The sequence below is a fragment of the Pteropus medius genome, unplaced genomic scaffold, assembly GCF_902729225.1.
Source record: "Pteropus medius unplaced genomic scaffold, Ma_sr-lr_union100, whole genome shotgun sequence".
In the NCBI taxonomy this organism is placed as follows: Eukaryota; Metazoa; Chordata; class Mammalia; order Chiroptera; family Pteropodidae; genus Pteropus; species Pteropus medius.
The window spans coordinates 29,869,429-29,888,191 of NW_024349800.1; the positions used below are offsets into that span (position 1 = coordinate 29,869,429).

The 18,763-nt window shown below is 35.4% G+C and overlaps 1 protein-coding gene and 1 pseudogene across 6 annotated transcripts in view; one reads left to right on the plus strand and one right to left on the minus strand.

Moving 5' to 3' along the window:
- Positions 1 to 18,763, minus strand: part of EML6 (EMAP like 6) — a 232,732-nt gene that overhangs the window by 97,067 nt on the left and 116,902 nt on the right. For 5 of the 6 annotated variants that reach the window (XR_005658225.1, XR_005658226.1, XM_039887154.1 and 2 more), the window contains 7 exons: positions 17,820 to 17,957; positions 15,833 to 16,089; positions 13,828 to 14,040; positions 8,655 to 8,822; positions 7,586 to 7,692; positions 4,305 to 4,423; positions 1,855 to 2,041 (listed from right to left, as the gene is read on the minus strand). Coding sequence is in view for 4 of the 6 variants with exons in the window: in XM_039887154.1 (XP_039743088.1) it covers positions 1,855 to 2,041; positions 4,305 to 4,423; positions 7,586 to 7,692; positions 8,655 to 8,822; positions 13,828 to 14,040; positions 15,833 to 16,089; positions 17,820 to 17,957 (1,189 nt within the window). In the remaining 2 variants the exon portion in view is untranslated. The remainder of the gene's footprint in view (positions 1 to 1,854; positions 2,042 to 4,304; positions 4,424 to 7,585; positions 7,693 to 8,654; positions 8,823 to 13,827; positions 14,041 to 15,832; positions 16,090 to 17,819; positions 17,958 to 18,763) is intronic. The other variant, XM_039887155.1, reaches the window with a different exon arrangement.
- On the plus strand, positions 3,628 to 3,743 carry LOC120622644 (uncharacterized; annotated as a pseudogene).

An 18,763-nucleotide genomic window follows, 5' to 3' on the forward strand; every position in this document is an offset into this window, starting at 1 on the left:
TTGGAAAATTGGAAGACTCTCAGAAATCATCTGGTCCAACTCCATTATTTTGATAAGAAAACTGAGGTACACAGAGTATAAGAAGATTGTTCTGGCAGCAGGTTGGGTGTTAGCATTGCCTAACCTGGTGCATGGCTCCTAGTTAAGAGACTTTTAAAACTCTAATTCCAATGTCCGCAGTGATTTGCTTTTGTCAGTTAGTTCTACTTTGCCTTTCCCCACCTTCTCAACTCTACACAAGATTCCACTTCTTGGTCAAGACAGTCAGCTCTATATTGTCATGGCACTATCATCACTTAACCTACTTCAAGAAGCCTGGCCCTGTTTCTCCCCTGGAAATGAGTTTCATGGCTTAACTCTCTGTCATTAAGGTGGATTCTTCTTGAAGGGAATACTAGCTTCCATCACACTAATTCCCAATAATAGAGAAAAGCATAATAGTAAGTGGTTTTCTTCATTTATAATACATGGGGGGAAATCTGTTGGGTATAACGACTCTAAAAAGAAAAATGGGACATAAATCTATGTGTATAACTGAGCAGAATTCTGCCAACTCCTATACTGATCTGTGGAGGCACAGTTACCCCTGGTGTGGCTGTGGGCATACTGGTGTGTCACAGGTTTGCCTCCCACCCATTACAGTATAGAGTGCAGTGTCTCCTCAGGGGTTTATGTAAAGAACCAATCTCTATTTTTTCTTTCAAAGGAAGGTGAGCCAAACATTTGTCTATAGGAAAGACAAAAAAAAATGTGGGGGGTGGGGGACAAAATGGTGATCAATTACTTATAAAACAATGTCAGCCGATGCAGAATAAGTGGTCTAGTTTGCAGCTGGGGCAGCAAACCAGTGTGTCAATTAACGGCTCTTTCCTTTTAGAGGATTGTAGTCCTTTTACAAATGAAATAAAAGCTATGGATTTTTCTCCCCCCAAATGCACATTTCTGGGGTTGACTTCTTTAATGGCCTCAGTTTCATTCATAGATCTCATGAATATCAGCCTATGAACCCTGTTCAAAGACTTCTACCACCTATATGTCAAGTCTCAGAAATTAGTTGTCTCATGTCAACCTCTGACCTTCATTCAAGAGTTTTTCCTAGAGCTTTCAACTTAGAAACTATTGAGAATCAGTTGGCCTAGAGTTAAAAACCCATGATAAAACTGAACAAAAATATAATCTGTACATTGGAAGAAAAGAGTACAAAACTGAAAATACTGTTGACAATATTCTCGCTTTATTAGCAAGGTAATAAATCTGAGTTTAACAAATTATTTTTTACTAAGTTAACTCTACCCTTTTCCTTTCCCCACACAAAATGACTAAATGTAAGGCTCTATTTTGAGTAGCTTTTCAATTATAGACTTGATCCAAAGTTTAAATATTCCAAAATGGTTCAGTCGAAATTTAGTTTTTTTGAAAAGCTAATAGAAAATAATAAATTAGGCCAAATCATGACTTTAAATTTTTAAAAAAAGCAAAAACAATACTATGAAACAATGGTTCATTCAACAAACATCTTTGAGTACCTAGGGTATATTATGTACTAGGTATACAGTGATCAGGAAAGTATAAAAAGACTATGCATTCATTGAACTTGCATTATTTGTCCTAGCTAATCCTATTCACAGATCTGACCATATTAGGATGAGAATCTCGCAGAGGCTTCTCAATCATCCTAGAATGTTGGCTGATTCCCCCACTGTTATGAAATGATCCAGCATTCACCGAATCTCCAGCTTCCTGCCTCAGGTTTATTTCTACCAAGTATTTCTTGAATTTCTAACATGTAAACTGGATTCAAAATTAAACCCTCTCTCTCCAGCTAGGCCCTCATCTTAGAGAAGAGATATATACCTGCCCAGTGGCCACGTAGTCCTTCACTGGGTGGATGGTCAGGCTGAGAATGTCATCATCGTGCCCCAGGTACAGCCTCTGGGAGTGTTGCTGCCTGTTGTACACCACAGCGACTGCGGCAATGTGATAGACAACTTCTCCAGCTTGTGTGTAGAACAGATTGTTTCTACAGTCGTAGCCTCTGTAACTGAAGCACAGGTCCAAGAAATACACAGTATTTGCATAAACAGTGAATGAACAGAGCAGAAGTTGTCAGAAGGTAAAGCTAACATCTGGAATGCACAAGCAGAAACCCAGGTATCTTCATAGCTGCTTAACTTCAATGGGGGAATGAGGACTTCTGAGGGCATGTGATGATTTTCTGAGGGGAAAATGGGCATTGATAATTTTAACAGAATTTGTTTCCAGATCCTCAGCTACTGTATACGTTCTTTCTTAAAACTGACCCGTCTGAGAACACACCTGTGGCGAGGTGGCTCTCCTTTCCACCTCCCCTTCACAATTGTCTTGCTCCCACTTTAGGAAGTCATTGCTCTCATCCATCTGGAATCTTACTCTGTGTATTACCCTGGAATGTTGAACCTTCCAGGGATGCCAAAACAAAGGGACAATTCAAAATGCAGGAGTGGATGTTGAAGAGTGAACAATTTCAATGACTGGGTAAGAAATCCTTTTGCAAATCAAGTGATTTCCAATTTTCTGCTTTTAACATAATTAAAGAACGATTTAATTGAATTGTTAGCTGATAGATCATTAGACTATATTTTGTGTGATATATTGAAATTATAATATATATTTTCGGCCTATAACTCAAGAGAAATTTAAAGAACTGAATAATGTTGCTATGATAAAATTGTTTCCATTCTCACTGACTTATTTACGTGAATAAGCTTTCTCAATGCTTACATATATTAAAAAATGAAAAATGGAAACAGACTCAATGCTAAACTCTGTCACACTCTAGCAGTAAGTATGCATATATATCTGAACTCACTGAAAAATTTCTATCTTATTAAAAGAATTTTTCCAATAAAATCTTTATGTTTAATACCTTATTAGAATTTGTACTATATTTAGACTGATTTGGTCTGCTGGGTACTAATAGTTGTAACAATAATTCAATCGAGAAAAAAATTGTTAACACTTAGAGCAGCTGTGCAATAGAAATATTATTGAGCAACACAGGTACTTTAAATTTTTCTGATGGTCATGTTTAAAAAAATAAATGAAATTTATTATAAAAACATTTAACCTAATATGTCTAAAATATTATGTCTACATGTAATCAATATAAAACATTTTAATGATATATTACATTCTTTTTTCATGCTAATTCTTTGAAATCTGGTGTACATTTTGCACATACAGCACATCTCAATTCAGACTAGCCTTATTTCAAGTGTTCAGTGGCTACAATTGGATAGCATACTGGACAACACAGAATTAGAGTCTAATGGTCGTAAGAAACTAAGTTAAAATTGAACCGACAGACATTTTTGAATCCATAGCAGAAGGTATGATAAGGTAATCAATAAGAGACTTTCATGCATAAAAAATATTATGCCAGGGTAAAATTCCGTAGGAGATGTAGAATAAAAATACGAGTTCAAGGAGATTTATGAATGATGTGAAATTTTCTACTTTTATAGAAGAACTTGTTTATGTTTTTAAATTGATGATGGTGAGGACGTGGTTGCATAGTATAGCAGTTAGCATGTCTGCTTTACACACAGAAGGTCCTGGGTTCACACCCCAGTGGAGCCACAGTCCATGGTCTATGGTCATGACACCCTGAACAAGCCCAATGTCTGATCTTGGAAGCCAAGCAGGGTCGGGCCTGGTTAGTACTTGGATGGGAGACCACCTAGGAAGACCAGGTGCTGTAAGCATAAATAAAAATAAATAATAATAAATAAATTGATTATGGTGAGAATCAAATATCTATGGTATCAAGGTTCCATTGGATCCATCTTTAAATGGATGTGTTTATAAAATAGTAGACCTTATAGTCTTCACAACCATTTATACTTTTGCTGAAAAATTTTAAATGTCAACTTAAAGTATGGAAGGTTGTACATAATTTTCAAAATTCAAAATGATTTTGGGCATATGTGAGCAATAACGTTTGAAGAAAACATTGTTCTAATCAGAGCCAAGCAAAATAGAGCAGAAGTTATGGGGATAAAGGAAACAGAGGTGGTGGAGAGTTTTAAGTGAAATAACAATGACCTGCAGTAACATATGCATCATGGAAGTACATGAGGCATGAAAAATCTAGATACACACACACATTGAAATGGCCACCAAACATCGACTGGACAGAGAATAGTAGTTAAAATATTAATCACAGGTAAGTGCAAATTGGAGAGAAGAGCCAGTCTGAAGTGGGAAAGCACAGAGTACAGCAGACCTCCTTAGCCTGGTGATAAAGCTTGTGACAGGCCACCCACCCGTGTATGAACTGGAGTTTCAAGCTGTCCTCAGGAGCCTTTTCTCGTTTGAGGAAGGGCACTGCATGGTTTTTCTCTTTACTTTGTTGCTTTAGCTGAGGTAGATCTTCTTTGTAAACCTTGAAGTATAACAAATACATTTAGTTGAGACTCTTTTCTTCAGGTTTCAAAAACATTAATATCTTGACATTCTCAGGAAATCTTTAATTGCAGAACATGAGGCTAGAAATGGTCACAAGAGACAAAGAAGGTCATTATATAAAGGGGTCAATTCTACATGAAGATATAACAATTGTAAATATTTATAAACCCAACATCAGAGCACCTAAATATATAAAGCACATACTAACAAAACTAAAAGGAGAAATGAACATCAATACAGTAATAGTCGGGGCTGTGATACTCTGCTCTCAATAATGGATAGATCAACCAGACAGAAACAGTAAGGAAACAGGAGAGTTGAACAATTCCATAGATCAAATGACCTAACAGATATATATAAAACATTCCATACAACAGCAGCAGAATACATATTCTTCTCAAGTGTACACAAAACATTTTCCAGGAAACAAAACAAGTCTCAACAAAATCAAGAAGGTAGAAATTACATCAAGTATCTTTTCCAGCCACCATCATTAATAACAGGAGGAAAGGTGGAAAATGTACGAATATGTGGAAATTAGGCAACACACTCCTGAACGAAAATGGATCAAAGAAGAAATCAAATGGGAAATAAAATATCTTGAGACAAATGAAAATGGAAACGTAACATACCAAAACTTATGGGATGCTGCAAAATCAGTCCTAAGAGGAAAGAAAGTTTGTAGCTATAAATGCATACATTAAAAAAAGAGAAAGATCTTAAACAATCTAACATTATACCTCAAGGAACTAGAAAAAGAACAAACTAAGTGAAAAGTTAGTAGAAGGAAGGAAATAATAAAGATTAGAGCAGAAATAAATGAAATAGAGACTAGGAATAGAAAAAATTAACAGTACTGTTAGTTCTTTGAAAAAATAAACAAAATTGAGAACATAACATATTATCAAATTTTACTTTCTTCTAACGAACAAAACATATCTTTTTAAATCACTAGGATATGAAATGTCTTTTCTTAATTTTCCATTATGTTTAAGTAATTTATATTCAGAAAATATATTAATTTTCTAGTAAATAAGAAAGGAAATTATTGGCATTATCAACAAAATATAAATATTTTGTTATAATTTAAAGCAAGAAATTTCTTGATTCTAAATTTGCAAAATGTGTACCTCATGAATCATGGTGATCATTCTTTGGAATTATTTTCCTTCCATGGTATCTAGACAAATCAGACTCTGAGGTATAGAGCAAAGCTCTTTGTCTAACCTAGAACCTAATATGTGCTGACTGAGAGAACATTCCCTACAATTTAAATACATAAAAATCAATCTTTTGTCTACCATATAGTTTATGCCCTCCTACCAAGACATATCAACTTAATACATTATGAATATAAAATACAATTAGTAATTTCTCATCTTCAAAAAGGAAAGTTTTCATTTGATTAAACTGCATTACTAAAAAAAGTATAAAATATTCTTCTAATAAAGTCCTTGTTTAGGATTTGTCTCAAAATCTTTTCTTTTAAAAAGTCATTACTGTTTTGTCTATTACAGATACAGTGAATTAAGCTTTTAAAATCTAAAGATAATTATTCATCTGAATTCGTGATGCTTTCATCAGCTCATCAACTACTTTAGAGCACTGAATTCTAGTCTAGTTATTTCTATTGCTTATTTGAACAGTCTCATAACCTCTGTGGGCTTCAAATTCCCATCTGTCGATAAAAGTCCCTGATCAGGAATAACTCAGGAATATTGTGAGTGTAAATCAAATAGTACAGGTAAAAACTTTGGGAAGTAAGAAGTCAGGCAGAATTTATAAATCCTACGCAAGCATTTCAATAGTCATGTCTCTTCATTCTTTTACTGGCATCATTTTATTAAATAAAAACTTTCTAATTAAAGAAAATTATTATTCTTTTCTTCCTAGATTTTATGTCCATTTTGCTTAAATTTCATTTTTCCTTGATACCAGGGTATAATATTGTTTAATGTTTGCATGCTATTTCCCCATTAATAATTTCCTTCCAAATCCTTAACTTCAGTAGTTTTTTTTTGCATAACACATAATAATATCAATACACAAACTGATTTAGTCATGAAGTTGACCTAAACCATCAGTTGGACTGAGTTTTCACTGATAAAATTTTTCATACATTGAATCAATGATTGGTGATTATGGGCTGGAAAAATAAATTCGAAAAGTGGTAAATTCAGTGCTTATGTAGAGGCAAAGCCAAGTAGCCCATAGAATGCATGCTTTGGAGAGAAGCCCAGATCCACAGTCTTACCCTAAAACTACAAGTGATATGAATGTGGGCGAACTATTTAACCTCTCAGGGTCATTGTGGGGTTGGATTTGGTGTATGTAAAGCACAGCTTCGGGCCCCATAGAGACACTTGATTCATGGCAGCTGCCATAGGCCTATATGATAGGCCCATATTGTAAGTCTCCATGGGCAACGGTGACAATTGCTGTGTCTGAAACCTGAAATCTTATTCACTCCATGTTCGTGTACAGAATCTGCATCACACGTCTTTGTTAAATGACAAGAAAATAGAATCCCTACAATTATCACCATAACAAGGTGATATGTCCAGATTCCTCTAAAGGATTGCTCTAATATTCACTGTTTAGTGCTAGAATAAAACATCTACTTTCAAAAAAATTAGGACCCAAATTGGATGTAATTGCACAACTTTTCTACTAGAGATGATTTCTGACTGGAGAGATAAGGTGCATTGTATTGGGGCTTTTACTTTAATTAAATGGATAATAGTCTCTGTAAGTTAAGAAACCAGGATAACAGCTCACTTACAAAGCTATCATGGCTCCAAAGCTATCTAGTTCTATAAAGAAAATGCATGCTTTCATGATCTACTAAGAGAATACAAAATCTGGTAGCTTGCTTGAAAAAAATATTTTAAAGTTTTAGGTGCTGTCACTCAGTTTTTAAGCTTTCCTACTAGCTTACACTTAAAAAAAACTTTCTTAAGGACATGATTGGGTAAATGCCTTACTTTTAACCTGTATTTAAAGACAAAAACTAAGAAATTTTCCTTATTTGTCTTGATTCTCTTCTAAGTGCCAGCCATTTTCCAGTCAATGTCCAAATCCAATGAGATGGAGATTCTGAGTTATAAGGCATTTGTTAGGAGGTTGGCTGCTTACTAACCTGGCGATCGTAATTGATTTGAGTTTCTTGCTCAATATCAGAGTCTAACTCCGGCACATCGGATAAATCTGAATCAGATTCTTCACTGTAGGAATCGGTGCCACCTTCTGCAGAAACATGACCCACAAGAAACAAGTAAAAATTCTGCAACTCTAAATAGCTAAAAATTGTATTTTATTTCTTCTATGAAAGTAAATAAAAATAACTACACTGTAGTTTTTATTTATTGTAAATTCTTAACACATCTCTCTCACCTTTTGGTTAAGTTCAGCACACCTCTCATCCCCACCCCTTTTCAGAAGAATTAACAGACTAGGAACTCCCCTCCCCCCACACACACCCATTTCCGCACTTCTATTAGATAATAGATCTATGAGTTTTAAATCTTGCTTTGAAAAGGGTAAAAGAAAAAAAGAGAGAAGAAAAAAAAGGAAGGTTTTACCAAGGAGAAGGCTGGGACAAAAAGAATTCAACCACTTAGTTCAGTAAAGATCCTGTTTAGCCTGTTCGTATGCCCACTAAGTACCCCTAACTGCCATGGTCAAAATCACTGCAGAACTCCATCCAATTAAAAACCTTTTCTCACATAGTTTTTCTTTTTATTATCTGATCATTCCTGCTGACATCATAATAATTAAAAAGACTATACATACATTGAACTGGAACATATTGGCCCAGATTGTAGACTATTCTTTGAGGCAACTTCTGGAGGCAACTTCTATTACAAAGGTTACCCTGTCACCCCATAACCTAACCAAGCAGACCCACTGCCCATTACAATCATCCTAAGGAGCTGAAACATATGAATTCATATTATCTTCAAAGGTTAATTCTCATGTAAACCTTAGACTTTCAATTTGCATTTGGTATAAGCAAAATCCTTTGAAAGAAACTATTCAACTGACCCATATTCATCTCAAAAGGTTTTCTGTTCTTTTGTTAAAATTTACTATAAGAATAAATTTTTCAAAATTGTTTTAACTCTTTACCTCCAGAAGAGATGTTAGAACATACTTTGAAACTTTATTAAAAAATAAACAGATGTTGAAAAAATTATTACTGGTTTTACCCTGAGGTGCAGTTTCCAGCAGGCCGTTGCTGACACCTTCTGGAATAAATCTCCACTGGAAAACTGAGTGGTCAGCCCCTCCTGTGCTTAATACCCACTGAAAGTCATGAGACCAGCGGACGTTTGTGACATGTGCAGAATGGCCCACATACTTTCTAAACTTGGCTCCTGAAGATATTTTTGAGAAGATTAGTTATATAAAAAAATAGAATTTATTGGTTAGAAAATTACATTCCTATTCATATTGAGGAGAAAAATCTTTAAATATATTACAAAATAATTTTCAACATTACATGTCATAACAAATAAGCAAATGCTCCAAAAGATATCTCAATTAATCCAGCATGGACTAAGCTAAAAATGGGTCTTAAAATTTAAGCCCTGTGGCCAAAGACACATCCTAACCTAATGGCTACTGCTTCATTGATTCTGAAAGTAAATGCTAAAGAATGAATATCTCACACATTCTTGTTTAAATACAAGATGAAAAAAAGTCCTTGGCAGTTGAGAAACAGAAAACTCTGTGAGGAAGAAAAGTCAAATTATCGTTTGGGGTCATGTAGATGTCAAGTTGGAAGAATAAAATTTTTTTCTCTTACATTGATCACTCAGTAAACACCAATGCCAGGTAGTGAATGCAACAGAAAAACTATTTGAACTTATACTTGTGGCTGAACTACTGCAAGAAAATCTTCAGTGTATGTTCTGTACACAACAGCATAAAGGCACTCATGAAAATAAGCAGGGTCCACCTTATCAAGTGGGGACCTACTACTCTAAAGACTGTGGGAGATTTCAGAGGGGTCCACAAGAACCTCATATCTCCTTCAAAAACACTTCTACCTTTTATAGTCCCTCCAAATGAAATCTGAGTGAAAAGGCCATCTGTTCAACTCTCACATGTTTAAAATTTAAATGCTCACTAGAGAGGTAATGATTTAAATGTATATGAAAGTGAAAATGACTGCTACGTGTTCCTTTCCTGAGAGCATGTTCTGATCAGGTGAGGTACAATTATATCAGGGCCTCCAGAAAAGATTAGGGGAATACTGCCACAGAGGGGAAAGGGAGGTCTTGGGTATCAAAAGCAACCCTACTTATTTCATAGAGTTGCCTAAATCAGTTTTGGTAATTTTATAAAGTCAAGCAGATTCCAACTCAGTTCAGTTGGAAATGCTGGCTGATGTTAACTCGATAATCGAGAAGCAAAGCATATTCTTTCCGTATCTGTTGGGCTATTCTCCCTCAGAGATCATCGTCTCTTTGTAGTGCTTTAAAAATATGCCCACAATTCTAAAAAAGTCAGACTCATAGAAACACACAGTAGATTTGTGGTTACTAGGGGTTTGAGGGTGGGAGAAATGGGAACATGTTGGTCAAAGGGTACTTTCAATTATGAGATGAATAAATTTGGGGGATATAAGGTACAGCACGATGACTACAGTTAACAATATTATATTGTACCCTTGAGAGTTGCTGAGAGAGTAGGTCTTAAATGTTCTTACCACAAAGAAAAGGTAACTAAGTGAGGTGACAGATGTGTTAACTAACCTTAAAATAGAAATCATTTCACAATATATTCATATATGAAATCATCATACACCTTAAACGTTGTTATTTGTCAAGTATATCTCAAAAAAGCTGGAAAAGCATATGTCCACAAATTCTCTAATTCAAAATGAAGAATATGGCAAATGAATAGAATTTGCCATAGAATATGGCAAAAGTGAAGGTGTGTGACATCCAAGAGGAGGTGAGGTTATAAAGGTGCTATAGATTCCTCCTTGCTCTCTTTCTTGGATCTCTAGATACCACATGGTAAGGACACTCTAGCCGCATGTGGAGAGGCTTGCATGGCAAGAAACTGAGACCTCCTGTCATGAGCCGCATGAGTGAGCCATCTTGGAAGTGGATCCCCTGGCCTCAGTCTAGCCTTCAGATGACTACAACCTCATAACGGGCCTTGAGTTAGAATCATGCAGCTAAGATGATCCTGAATCCCTGACCCCCAGAAACTAAGATAATAAATGTTAATTTAAGCTGCTAAATTTGGTGGGGAGAGGAATTTGTTCATAATGAACATACACTAACAGGCTGGAACCAGAACCTGCAAAGTGTCATCAGTATTCAGGCCTTCTCTCTCTGGTCTTTTTTCGCGTCTCTCTCTAACTCCCTCCCTGCCCCACCTCTAGTCACACTGCCCTCTTTGCTATTCCTCAGGCATCCAAGACACTCTTCTGTTGCTAGGCCTTTGCACTTGCTGTTCCCTCTGTCAGGGATGCTTTTTCCTTGAATACTTAAATGACTGATTCCCATAACTCCTTCAGGTTTCTAGTCAGATGAAACCATATCAGTGACCTCTGTCTGACCACCCTATTTATAGAGTGGCCCCACCTGAGAACTACATGACCCACCTGAGAACTCTACTCCCATTGCCTACTTTATTTTTCTTCATAGCACTTCTCACCATTAGACGTGTTTATATTTTGTCTATTGACTATGTCCCCTCAAAAGAATAAGAGCTCCATGAGGGCAGAGATTTGTGCTGATTTTATTCACTGATGTATCTGCAGTTCCTAGAACAGCACTTAGTATTTATAAAATAAATGAAGACCACATCCATCTCTTCTAAGGCTTCCCTTAGGACACTGAGTTTACAAGGCATCTCTTTTTCCTCTGAACCACAGGGAAGTCTCAGGTCTCAGCTTTATCTCCCCTCTACTGATCTTTCTCCCATGGCTTTAAATACAGTCCATATGCTCACAACTATCAAATGTTCCTCTCCAGCCCTGCACTCTCCTTGAAGTGATGACTGCCTTGTCTGTTTGGACGTCTAATAGCTGCCTCAAACTTATCATGGATAAAACAAACTGTCGTGTTCCCCTGCCTCTTCTTCTCCTACCTTTTTACCCTTATACACATACACACAGATGAAACCTTTTCCTTCCTCATTTTCCAATCTCTATGAATGGTGCCACCACCTACCCCATCACTCAAGCTTAGGAGTCATTCTCGATTCCTGTTTTCCTCTATCCCCATATCCAGTCCATCGGCAAGACCTTCAGCTCTACCTTGACATGGTTTCCTAATCTCAACCACCTCTCTTCGACCTTTGTCCAAGTCACATCATCTCTCACCTGGATCCTGCAGTATTCTACGTGAAGCCTCCCCTAACCTAATCCATTTCCCACAATATCAAAGTGGTCTTTTAAAAATTCAAATTGGTCATGTCATTCCTCCATTTTAAACCCTCAATAGTTTTCCACTGCACTTAGACTAAGACCTAAATTTCTAACAGCGCTACAAGGCCCGTCACGATGCCCTGTCCAGCTTCACACTACACAACTCTCCCCTCATTCAGCATGCTGTAGCCAATCTGATCTGTTTCTGCACTGCACAACAGAAAACTGTCATGTTTGCTCAATCTCTACACTTTCTCACAGTCATCAGCCTCTGCTCATATTTGGCTGTTTACAGGTTCAAAAATTGAGGGGACTATTGTCACTAATCTGGGTTATAGGGAGACAAGTTCCATCAATTGTTATTATTCCCATCAACAACAGTCTTTTATAAACTTGCCCGCCAGTAGTTTTTTGGGCTTCAAAAAAAAAAAAAAAAAAAAAAAGGCTACAAATGCCTGAATGTCTCTAAGGCAAATTTTAAGACTTATAAACCATGAGTCATGAAAAGCAGAACAAGCCAATTTGCTATGAGGACATGGAAACTTTTGTAGATTACTGACGTAGATTTTATTACTCTCACCGTATTGTCACTCTGGCTGTCTGCCTCTCCTCATTCATTCAGACATCCCCTGTGTGCCTCATTCTCTGAGTTGTTTTATATATAAAGGTGTGTCATTTTCACAGACAACACAACTCACTACCTCCTTCCACCTCTTGCAACCTTCCCATTCTAATAAACTAACCCAAGACCTACATTTCCATTGCTATTTTTCAGACCCGAGTTCACCCTTTGAGGCTTGGTGATACATAGGAAATACCAACTCTCATTAAGTTAACTTTATTCCCAAATCCTGACACTTGCGGCCAATAGCATTGCTTCTGAACCCGCTGATTTTTCTTCTGAATCCCCAGATACTTTCTAGTTGTCTAATTTACTTTCTGTAAGTACATTACTCAGTCTAACGAGATATATCCTATTACTCAAAAGACCCATTAGGGAGAAGGAAAAGAGTTTGAATTTGGCACATTGAAGTAATTTTGTGCCTCGAATATTTTAACTAATAGTCATTTTGTTGAGTGTAAGTAATGGTGGTTTTGCAATACATTTTCTGTTCAATTTTATACTATAATTGTCATTGCTTCAAAACTTCCAGTTAACTCAAAATGACTTCCTGATTACATTTTTCAATCCCTTTTCTTGCTTAATCTAAAAATCATGCCAGTGAAAGCCTTTTCAGGCAGCGGCATGTCCCTACTGATTATTTTCTTAAGATCAGATTTTCAGGGTGCAGAGTCTCAGAAAAGCCTGTGTATGGGCATTGCCTAAACTTGCAAAGGACGAAGAGGATGAAGGTTAAATCAGTCACAATCTACAAAGTCTGAAAGTGCCACAAAAATTGATGTAAGGAGATTTTAACAGAATAAAAGAAAAATAACAAAATGTGAGAGCAGAGAGGATTGTTCTGAATCTAATTTCTCTCAATGATTTCACCAGTTATGTAAATCTTGTTTGCAAGATTTGTGCTATAATGAGGGATCCATCAACTATGTTATCTGAAAGAACAATCACTTTCAGATTTTAATTTAAATATGTCTAAAAGGATTTGCTTTGCTTTTTCATGTATAAGTACAATTAGCTATAAAACATAAAAATTTTTACAGTATTTTAATATAATATATAATTAAATTAGGAGTATTTATGTGAATATAAATAAAGCATGACTTGTTTAAAACATGAAACACGAGGCTTATGAATCATAAAATGGCGAGTAAAAACTATTAACAAATTCTGACTTAAATTTGCAAAACCCCGTATTTTAGAATGTTAAAAGTAAACAACAGCAACAACACATTCTAAAATGCTCGAGAATAATATGTATACAAAGATAGAATGAATAGTCCGCAGGAATAGACACCAAGAAAATAAGCCTTAGTTATACTGCATATACATTCTAGAATAAATCTAAATGAAACACCTCTTTTGGCCTTACCTTTCTTAAGACAAGGAAATTTAAACAATTTAACCAGTCCAAAATCATCTCCAGACACCAGCACTGAGCTGTTGTAATTTGCATCCACTGAGTTGATGTCAGTGACATCAGTATATTTTGGCCAAATTCCACTCACTTCAGGGCCTTTCACACATGTCCAGGAGGCCCAGGGAATCCCTTTGATTTCTTCTTTACTTGTTAAAGGCTTTCCAGCTGAAAATAATAAATAAAAATGTTATATTTAAATAAAAAGCATCTTCTTATTTTCTTCTAAACTTCTATAAAACAAGGAAACTAGATTCTCATCTCTTTACCCAACTGATTTTTTTTTTTTTTTTTTTTGGCAGCAAGACTTAAAGGAAGCACATGCTCAAAATGCACAGATAAGGAGAAGAGAAAGGAAATGATCATTGTACTAAATGTAATGACTCAAACTACTAATAGTTGACCTTAATTATTTAAATCCTGGTTATATTATCCTTTGTATTACTGATGAAATGACTTATTAAATTGTACATTATTATATTTAGTCTTCAACACCTTGTCAGGTTTTTAAAAAGTTTATTCTTAACTTCTACTTTTCATAATTTAAGTGACCATAGAAGTGACTTTTTAAAATTCAGACCTGATAAATTAGCAGGAAAAGTTAATGAATTTTATTAAATTTAAAAGTGCTAGACAATAAGAATCCACCAAATTTCGGTTAAATGTAATTGGTTAAAAGTCTAGGTATGTTCTTAAATGTATGGCGTGATATCCAGTTTCCAGCAGCTGGTGAGGGATGTTCCCAGGGAACACACAAAAGAAAAATCACACGAATCAGAAATGCTCAAGAAAATGTTTAAACACAAACAACTTTAAAATTCAAAATCAAGACAATTAAGTACATTACCTCATAGTTCCCCCCTCAAAATAAACAAATATTTTCAAATAAAGAATCTGTGAGAATAGATACTCTTGTACACTACTGGTGTATTGTCAAAGTGGCACCCAGAAATCCTGGCCTCTAGCACAGCATTACATAAAAATTCACTATAAAGACCATAGAATCGAAGAGTTTATAGTTGGAACATAGCCTTTGATCCAGTGTTCCTGCTTTGGAGAATATAGTCCAAGGAAGTAACTCAGAAGAGAAAATCCTATCTGTTCAAAGATATTTGTTGCTGGACTGTCTGTACCAACAAAGAAAGTAGCAACAAGCCCAAACTTTCAATAATAGAAGAATGAGAAAGCAAATTCTGATATAATCACTAAGCAAAATGCTATTTTGTTGTTGCAAAGGGGAAACATGTGTTCCATATTTTTTTCCGTATGGAAAATACATATAAAATATCAAGCAAAGAAAGTAGAAAGTAAGAAATATGCACCTAGTAATAGCTGACGAATCTGATAGGGCAGAGACTCAAGTTATGTTACTCGTTTTATGGTAAAGATTAACTTTTCAATAAAAACTTTAAAAAACTATTATTTGAGGTCAAGGGTCATATTAAATATTAAGATTTTTCTTACACAGAAAGTTATATTTCTGACATTTTAGTATTACAAACTAAATGTTACCAAATGACTTTATATAAGTCAGATGAATCTCTTATAAAAGTTACAGTGGGGACAGTTTACAAATAAAAACTGGTTTTTTTTTTAAATCTCAATTAGCACATTTTACCAAGTAATCAAATAATGACTTCCATCTAAGAACACAGATTTGAGACTAAGCAATCACAGTAAATAAAATCTGTGATCCTCAAATCTTTAGTATATTTAACAATTGCAAGCATTTATGTCCAGTCAATGCCTTGTCTTTTCATTGTATTCAGTCTCCATGTTGTGCAGTCATTTTTTATTTTAATGTGTTCCAATGTCTTAATCTTTTCTTTGACAGTTTATGATTTGAGGGTCTTGTTTCAGAAGACATTCTTTACCCTGAGGTCATAACAACGCTCTCATATTTTCTTCACGTGGTTCAAAGGTTTGCTTTTCATAAATACTCAATGCCCGCATGACTTACACGGCATTTTGTAGAACAGTCGTTCTCCTGCGCCATCATTAGTTTGCAAGTATTTACTATCCAAAGACCAGTCAATGTGTGTAATGAAACTAAGAGACTTGTTGCATTCTCCAATTTTCTTATACCTCTGGGCAACAGCATAGACGTCTACTGGGCCATCATTGGATCCCACTGCGAGATAAGAACCATCTGGAGAAAATTTCATTTCATGAATGACTTCTTTTCGATCTTTGATATGAACCACTTCTGTCATATCTCTATAAAAATAAAAAGCAAAGTGATAAGCAGCAAATCTAGAAATAAGGCCCCCAAGTTGTGTTTTAAAGTACACGTGTCAGAGAAAAAACTGTTTTGAAAGGGAAAGAAAACCTACAGGAATTAAAGAATTAACTTTTGAGGAAAGATATAAAATATTTAAAGTTTATGGCAAATTTAACAAATTTAATAATAAACATTTTAAATAATATTTTGAGCTTCCAAAGTAAAAACCAAAAAATTTTAATAAAATGCATATTTCCTCTGATGTTCAATTATATACTATTTTTCCTTAAAATTTCTTGTTAAAAAATTGGGATTTGTAAAATTGTTTTAAGATATGTCATGGAAAACAGCAAATATATCTAGGTTAGCATAAAAATAAACCATCTTTTTTATATTTTAAGTATAAGAATCCAGTGACTTTTAAGCTTAATGTTATTGCTGCCAAAATTGCAAGTCCAAAAAGCAGAAGAGGAAAATTACTTTTTAAATGTTATGTAATTATTTAGCTTTCAGATGAAAGGTCAAAAATGCATACATTGAATCACGGGAATATTCTGTATCTTTTATGATCAGATATTGGTAAGAATTTCTATCTTCAATTGAAAGCTCACTGAGTGTTTTTCTACAACTATGAGACAGGATTATGACTGGCAGGTCCCATGAGCCAGTAATGATGCCTTCATTAACTCCAAAATAAATAGAATGTATAAATAATACCAAATATTTGCTTCCACATAATAATTCTACACACCTGCTATCATTTATTAATGGCACTACAGTTTATTATGCCATTAAATAGGTGTGAGGGGATTTTTTTTTTTTGGCTTGGGAAAAATCCATCAAAAAGAAAAAAAAATCTGGTAATTAGCCATCTTTTCATACATCACTAAGCAGAGAAAGAAAATGTTGCCCACCAATTTGGTAATAAGTTACATGTGGCTGTTAATGAAAATTTAGTTTAATAAACTGTGCCAAGAGCATTTTTAAAAGCTATACAGAATTGTCTTTGTGCAAAACTTGCCATATCTAAGTTATGGTTGCATTTCCTCTCTGTAATCACAAAATGTGTGAGCCAAAAGGATAATCAATGCATTCAAAGGAATTACAAAGGTAGATCGCAATTTTTATCCTGTAAAAACAATATAAGATGTTAATAAATATGAAATATTCTATATTATTGTCAATTGTGGATAGAAGAAATCTTTTACTCAAGCTCACCTCTAAAAAAAAGGTGGTACTAGAGGATGCTTTATTCTTTCTTCTTTCTTTCTTGGCTTGCTACAAACACATAATCCCTTATCTAAAACCCTTGGGACCAGATGAGTTTGGGAATACGTTACTCATTAGATTTTTTAAAGATTCAGAAACAATATATTATGTAACATTACCAGTAGGGGCTAGGGCAGCACCCTGTATTAATATATTAAAATTTTTGCAGCAAATCACATTATACGTGATTATTCCTACTAGGAGATTAATAGACTATAAACAGTCTCAAATCACTTCACTGGGGCAGGCTGTGCTGCCAAATAAATCACCGAAGAATTCTGGATTTTCAGTGTTAAGATTTTGGAATTCCAGGTAGGGGATTGTGAATCTACAGGGTTCCTACTTGAAAGAGTAAGTGCATTTTTCCTAAGGTCCTGGAATATATCATCGTTCCTAAGGTCCAGGAAAATCTTAACAAAAGAACACATTTAAAATCATTTTCAATATCAGTACGAGCCTGACTCGGAGAACAATGAAAGAGCCGTCCTTCATGCCCAGGGCCAACTGGGATCCATCGGGGCTGAAAGCAACACTGCGAACTGCTTCCTCCATGTTGCAGCGGGCGATCAAGGCATGGTCAGCCAGACTCCACAGCCTAAGCACAAGAACAAAGTAAAAAAACACAAAACTGACTTATCATCATCTGCCCAAGGCAGGAAGTTCTGCTCATCACACTGCAATAGTAACAAGAAAGCATATAGTAACCTCCCACAGTGTCCTTCCTCACGGCATGTCTGGGAATCTGGGACAGTGTTTAGTCTAACTTTGAGTCGTTTTCACCATTTGAAATACACAGCAAGAAATATAAAATGAGATAACATTTCCCAAAATTTTGAGATTCATAGAATAAGGAAATTTTGAACACCACATTCACACAAAATCCCGCTTTTCTCTTTAAAAATTAAAAATTGTTCTTTACTTATACCAATGGTTGTTAATAACACTTATAATAAGCACTATTAGATGCTATTATGGTTGTTTTTTTGTTTTTTGGTTTTTTTTAAATATGAGTATCCTTGTAGCAACTGTGTCATTTAAGTACATATAGATTGAAATAACAGGTTCCATTTGTTGGCCTCCCTAGAAATAAAACATATCAGAGATGGAGAAGACCAAATGATACTCCTGCCCAAGACAGTTCCCAAGCCAGCCATGTACAGTCATATGCTGCCTTTCCTCACAAGCTCCCTGGGTTCCCTGCTGCCCATAGATCCACCCATGGTTGGGGCAGATCTTCACAGTGACCCTGATGGATGAGCACAGCTACTGCTGTGGGGATGGCAGTCAAGGGACAAGTGCAACTAATGTACAGTTTTCCACACCTCCAGGAATACCTACTCCAGGTATCTCAAACTGAGTGAACATGAACTAACTATCCGAAGTTACAAGGAAGGGTTAATA